Source organism: Papaver somniferum, chromosome 2 (genome assembly GCF_003573695.1).
Source record: "Papaver somniferum cultivar HN1 chromosome 2, ASM357369v1, whole genome shotgun sequence".
Classification (NCBI taxonomy): domain Eukaryota; kingdom Viridiplantae; phylum Streptophyta; class Magnoliopsida; order Ranunculales; family Papaveraceae; genus Papaver; species Papaver somniferum.
Genome location: NC_039359.1, coordinates 108,975,503 through 108,982,294, shown reverse-complemented (window position 1 = coordinate 108,982,294; position 6,792 = coordinate 108,975,503). Strand labels below are relative to the sequence as shown.

General features: G+C 37.7%; 1 protein-coding gene across 1 annotated transcript; it reads left to right on the top strand.

The window, feature by feature from the left end:
* Window positions 1–4,105: 4,105 nt before the first annotated feature.
* Window positions 4,106–5,248, top strand: LOC113351744. The gene has a single exon (XM_026595680.1). It carries the CDS (start codon window positions 4,106–4,108, stop codon window positions 5,246–5,248), a length of 1,143 nt encoding a protein of 380 aa, XP_026451465.1.
* Window positions 5,249–6,792: the final 1,544 nt, after the last annotated feature.

Sequence of the window (6,792 nt, the reverse complement as noted above, 5' to 3'; positions counted from 1 at the left end):
CCATGTTCTCAGCCGAACTCTCGTTATTGACATGACATGACGATTAAGTGTTCACTCTCAGCAGAGTAGCATGAATCTCCCGAAGTGCCAGTATTGAGATCTGCATGAAAATACCCACACAGGCTACATCACTCTCTGACAAAGAGATGTTCGTATCGACGCACTTTTAATTAAAGACAGCTCAATCGAACATGTTTAATTTCCTTAAGGGAAATCTAAACTGTCCATACCAGTCTCATAAACGATCATGGCCACACAAGTTGGCCGCCAAATTAACAAGCCTAGTCAAACCCTGGCAGGAATAGGCAATCACTATAATGATTACAGGCGGGCCCACTTATGTCCTAGCCGGTCGAACACCATGCTACACTCCCAACGCCCATCGAAGGCCGCCCTAAAATATAGTGGCCGTGTTGTTTTGGGAAAGGCTCGAGCGAGCGAAGACTGATCAAGACAGTATTAAAATCATCACGACCGTCCAACTTTGCCAGCTTGGTCGGACAACCTAGGTTAAAAACTAGGAAACCAATGAAGCACCTCGATGATCATTGTTCACCACTATGCCACAGGGAGTAATCGACCAGGGGATGGCTCGCCCGTGCGGCCCCCAAACGATCACTCGAAGATGGTTGGACATGATGCTGTTTTAAGACGCTTAATCCGTGACTTATTCAGTCAAGATTTAAAACAGTGATGCTTCATGCATATCGATCGTTTTGATATGCTTGCTTGAAAATGATGCATTACATGCATCGAGCATACACGATATTTTATGAATATCGATTCCTTAAATAACTTAGTTATTTAACTTAATAGCACCGTATGCTATTTCCTGCGGTGGGTCCCACGTTCCGCTCATTCGGGACATCAATCATGTCACAAACTGGGGGATACTTGCTGGGGTATTGGTATGGCGGTTTGCAGCGTGCAGCATGCAACGCGCCATTACGAGAACGTGTCAGGAAAAGGTGGACGGTTAACAATGATGAGGGAAGTGGGAAAAGATGTGATCGTGTGACAATCACTACTCACACACGACCCCACTATTCCATCACTTCACCTCCTCCACTTCCTACGAGATGAGGGTTGTGCTCAATGACTTGTATAAATAGGTCCTTCACCTATTTCCAAGCAAGACACACATAAAAACCAAGTGTTGTCACAGTATCCAGAAAACACCCAGAACTGATAGCTTACATTGTGCAGGCCAGTTCAACATTCTGATACAAGCCATAAACAGCCAACACCTTCACAATCTCAACACCTTCTTCGCTTCCCTCTCTAAGATCAACCCCATCTCCTTCACTTTGTGACCGAAGCAAGTCTGGAGCGGCCATTTCTTGGTTTAGGCCAGAATTGTACAGATTGATCTCTCGAATCTAAAGTACTCCAGTGCAGTGCATTTTTTTAGGGTTTAGATTCGTTTGTCATCCACACACACCCAAATTTACCAAAACCAGCAGAAACAGTTTTCATCCACAAACATGTAGTTAAAGCTAGATTGATCTAACCAGACAAAAGAGTTTATTAGACTAAACGAAAGAGCCTTTGTCAACAACTCATTTATATCTTGTAGCAAAGATTGATTAGAGTGGTTACCAAACAAATTGTTCCTGTTGTTTGGAATACGATCCAAAGGACTTGTTATTCACGTGCGTGACTCTAGAAGTCGAAGGCGCAGGGATACTGAGGGACCTAATTAAGTATCTAGGTGTAGTCTGCTTGGTCTCAACTATACGAAGTTGGTTTATATTTTGTATAGCGGCTTAATTCTGAGAGTATTGAAAACTGGACTAGGTCCCGGTGTTTTTCTGTATTTGCGGTTTCCTCGTTAACAAAATCTTGATGTGTCTTTTACTTTTCCTCATTATAATTATTTTATTATAATAAAGTGAAATACATATATACGTTAACTCTACATTACTTGATAGTGTTCCAATAAAGTTTAGTTAAGTCCGAACCTATTATCAAGTTTAAGCTATTATTCTTGCATATTTTCGTATTATTACTCTTGTTTGTCTCTATTAGGTGAATCATACAAAAAGGAACTAAAAAGTGCTGAAAAGAGTTAGGAAGAGAAGTATTCCAAGAATCCAAGTTCCCAAGTCCAAGGGAAGTGGAAGAAGTGCGACGGAAAGGAGTAAAACGCTTAAAATCAAGACTCAGACCACAGACCAATCTTAACTCATTCAAATTAAGGATTTCTTATCACCATCTTTAAGAGAATCGAAATATAAAAATAATGCAAAAAGAATGAGGTCATTCCGAGTTCGGATGAATAAGTTGTGGCCAAAACAGTTTTTATCAAATACCGAAGACAGTAAAGTTCGCGGACATGTTTCATACTTTAATTCCGAAAATTTATGCTGCAATTTGAAGTTTGCGGATAGGGTTTTGAGATACGTAATAGTTGATAAACCTTGTCATAAGTAGCGTATTGTGATTACCAATTTTATTTAAAACCTTTGTGTGATTGCAAGTAGAAGCTTGACCTATGTTAAATAGTTTACTCATAGTATTTCTATTGCATGAATTAGTCTAATTCATAGAACTTAAGTCTCTTGGAGGATTAAACCTAATAGAACGTTGCATTAGGTTGTTCGATGAGAAGTATTCACATATTCATCGTTATGGTATGTGATGATATAAGGAATTTACCGGAGTATGCTCTCGATGGGGTACTCTAGGACTCTTGATAATGAATGATTGAGTGACAACACTAGTTATATTCGAAGTGCATGTATTATGATTGATGATGAACCCTTAACCAGTATTCTTAACTTATTGATTCTCTTTATTCACTCTTTGCTATTATTATTAGTTTAATTATTTTAGACTCAAATCAAAAATCCCCCCAGGTTACTTAAGTTTTAAAATACGAATAACAACCCATATCTCATGTGGAACGAATTTGTTCTTATAACTATACTATTATTTATAACTGTGAAGTGAAAGAACTTAAATTATTTTTGCGTCGGCTGACAACCGATCAAATTTTGGCTCCGTTGCCGGGGAGGCATAGCGGATTGTTATTTTGTTTTTGATTTCTTACAATAGCTTTTAATTTTATTTTTGAGAGTCTTGTTTCACGTACTTGATCTCTGGCACCCAAACGTTGGGATTACCAAAGGTGCGGAGTTTCAACTTGCAGAGGAACAATACTACAAGAACCTCGAAATTCACAGCAAGAAGAGAAGGTTGGAGGAACGAATAACAATAACACTGGTAACCAGGGAAACCAAGGGAACCAGGGAAATGACGCTTCTCCACCACCTCCACCTCCCAGGAGGACACTCAAAGATCTAACATCCCCATCGTTTGATCAAAAAAAGTTGTGTGTCAACTTGGAAGATTCAATTGAGCTCAAACTTCAGTTGATTCATTGGTTACCAAAGTTAAAAGGGCTTCCAAGAGACGATCCAAATCGTCATTTACTGTTGTTTTAACATAGGTTGACAAGTTTGAAGCCAACTGGAACTGATCAAGGAAGAGATTTACTGACAGCTTTTCCATTCTCTTTGATTGATTCTGCAGAAGAGTGGTTTTATGGTCTTCCACCTGGAAGTATCACAACTTGGAACAAGATGCAGAGAGTATTTTTAGAAAAGTACTTTCCCGCCTCTAAAGCAACAACTATTCGTAAAGCAATTAGTGGGATTGAACAAATTACTGGTGAGACACTTTACGACTACTGGAATGGTACAAGAAGTTGTTAGCGAGCTTCCCACATCATCATATCTCTGAGCAACTCACAGTGCAATATTTTTTATGATGGTTTGCTCCAATCCTAGAGAAATCTTATTGATGCAGCTAGTGGTGGTGCTTTGACAAACAAAACCATTGATGAGGCGACAAAATTGATCGAGAATATGGCTGCAAACACGCAGCAATTCAACACAAGAGGTATGTCAATGAGTCGAAAGGTTAATGAGGTTACTTCTTCACCACACTTAGAACATAGGATTGGTAATATGGAGAAGATAATGCAACAAATGGCTTTAGTCATCATTCCTTCTTATGAGGAAGAAGCTGAACATGTGAATGCAGTATTCCCGAATCAACAAAGGCAACGGAATGATCCTTATTCCAATACTTATAATCCAAGATGAAGAGATCATCCAAATTTCAGCTATGCGCAGCAGCTCCAGGGACGATTTTTAATGGCCCTAGTGGTTTCCAACAACAACCACAACCAGCGCAGAACTCAGAATCATCAAATATGCTTGCTATGATGAAGAATCTAACCATGATGGTGCAAAAATATCAGCAAACGACTGATGGTGCAATCAAGGAATTGCAGACACAAATGAGCACCATGGCAGGTAGATTGAACCTTTTGGAGACACAGAATAGTGGGAAACTCCCTTCTCAACCTATTAATCCTAGAGAAACTGTTAATGCTGTGACATTGAGAAGTGGTACACGAACTGTGCAACCAGAAGATGCTGAGAAAAGTAAAGACCCCAAGGGGCCGGTTTTGGAGAACGAGATTACTGACTCTTCCCAAACTGATGAGGTACCTAAAACAAACTCTAAACCTCTTGTTTCAACTTATGTTCCTCCTTTACCATTTCCTGGCAGGTTTACTAACGAAAAAGTGGAACAGGACAAAGAGGTTTTAGATGTACTCAAGAAGATTCATATTAATATTCCGTTGATAAATGCAATTAGGCAAGTTCCTAAATATGCAAGAGTTTTGAAAGACTTATGCACCAAGAAGAAACGGTTAACCGGTAATGAGGTGATGAGTGTGGGGGAAAACGTTTCTGCTATCCTCCAAAAGAAACTCCCACCTAAATGCAAGGATCCTGGTAGTTTCGATATACCTGTTATGATTGGTAATAAAAGGTTTGGAAAATCTATGTTTCATTTAGGAGCATCGGTTAATGTAATGCATGCATCTATTTATGAATCTTTGAATTTGGGTCATTTGAAAGAAACCTGTATTGTTCTTGAACTAGATGATCGTACTAATATCTACCCTAGGGGTATTATTGAAGATGTGCTTGTGCAGGTGAATCAACTAGTATTTCCAGCTGATTTCTGTGTGTTGGAAATGAATAGCAGTTCTGATGCATCTATACCACTGCTATTAGGGAGGCCTTTCATGAAAACGACTAAGAACGTTATTGATGTTGACGAAGGAACGCTCACTACGGAATTTGATAATGAAAAGATTCTCTTCAATATTTTGGAGAAATGCGGTATCCTAGCGATGTTCATTCGGATGCTCATGCTAATGTCGTAGATGCAGGCTAAGGATTAATCAAAGAGTCTACAGTCGGTCTGACGACGTTAAATCAAGCGCTAATGGGAGGCAACCCATCGGTTTTGTATCTCTATCCCATTTGTTTTTAGTTTTCTTAGTTTTTCATATCATATCTTGCATTCCCATCTTATCCGCAAGAAATCAATGTGATTTTACAACTATATCCATAATGAAAGTTGTGACGAAACTATTTTCGTCAGAAAATTTTTGACTGCGCACTTGTTATGAAAATAGCTCTGGAGACTTCATACATAGTCCGATTTTAGTGGTTGACCCCAACTTTTAAAGAGGACAGACTTACCTTTTTTCCAAAAATAAAATCTGAATTTGGAGTTTGTTAAGTTGGAGCGATAGGCTTGGACATTTGAGTTTCGGAATTTTTCCAGAACTTTTCCAGATTGCATATCAGTCAGTCCGGAGGCCATAAATGTCAGACCATTTATCGAAACATTGTTCCCTTTTGAAAAATTATATAAAATAAGTAGGCGATAAACTTTCGTTTAGGATGTTTTTCCTAGTTCCCTTCCCATTTGTACAGTTTTTGAGTTTTTCAGGGATGTTATGTCAGAAATCAGAATTTTAGGTTTTGAACGTTGAGGACAATGTTGAGTTTAAGTGTGGGGGAGTAGTTAAGCATGTTTGGATTGCATATAAAATAAATAAATAAATCATACTCTTTGATTTCTTGCATTCTTGAGACTTCATCTTTTGGAGTTAATATTGAGCTATTTAGGATGACACTCTAAACCTTTTAAGGTTGAAATAGTTCTTACGGCTATAGATTAAGTTCCATTTATTTTAATCCTTAAATATATATGTTCATAATTGAATGGGAAACTAAGCTATGGTATTCATTTGAAAGATTTATCCTCGCAATTAATCATTACTGAATCACTTTCTTTTTATTTTTGCAGTTATATGTTTCTCTAAAGTGATTTGGTGGGATCCTGATACTGCCGTGGATGTTGTAGCAAGGTAATCATTGGTTGAGTTATTTAAAATCCCATAAGACAATTGTCTCACACTCATAAAAGAGTGATCCGAAAAAGAAAAAAAAAAGAGAGAAAAGTAAAAAAAGTAAAAAAATAATAATAAAAAATAATATATATATATATATATATATATATATATATATATAAGGCTCCTCTTCATTTATCGACATTAATAAATGATAGATCCATAGTTTTTAAAAACAAAAACCATATCATCATTATATAGCAAGTCAAAAGACTATTGATGAGGTTCTTGACACTTTGATAGCAGTATGTGTGAAACTTTGTCCCTGTCTCCGTCGCTTAAGAAAGCATGGAACGCAAGATCCAAGGCAACTATCATGTACTTGCTGAAAAGGAACATGCAGTTAGAGTATCTAATCATGTGGTCGAGTTAAATGGGTGTTTCTCTCAAATATTGCGCTATAAATAAGAATCCTTTGACGACATTCATACAAGTATTGTGGGTAACATCTTTCACTTTAGTCAACATTTGCACACTTCACTTTTCTATTTCCATTTTTTTATCTA

Coding starts and splice junctions, on each gene's coding strand:
- LOC113351744 (XM_026595680.1), top strand. CDS start 4,106: ATGAAGAGATCATCCAAATTTCAGCTATGCGCAGCAGCTCCAGGGACG.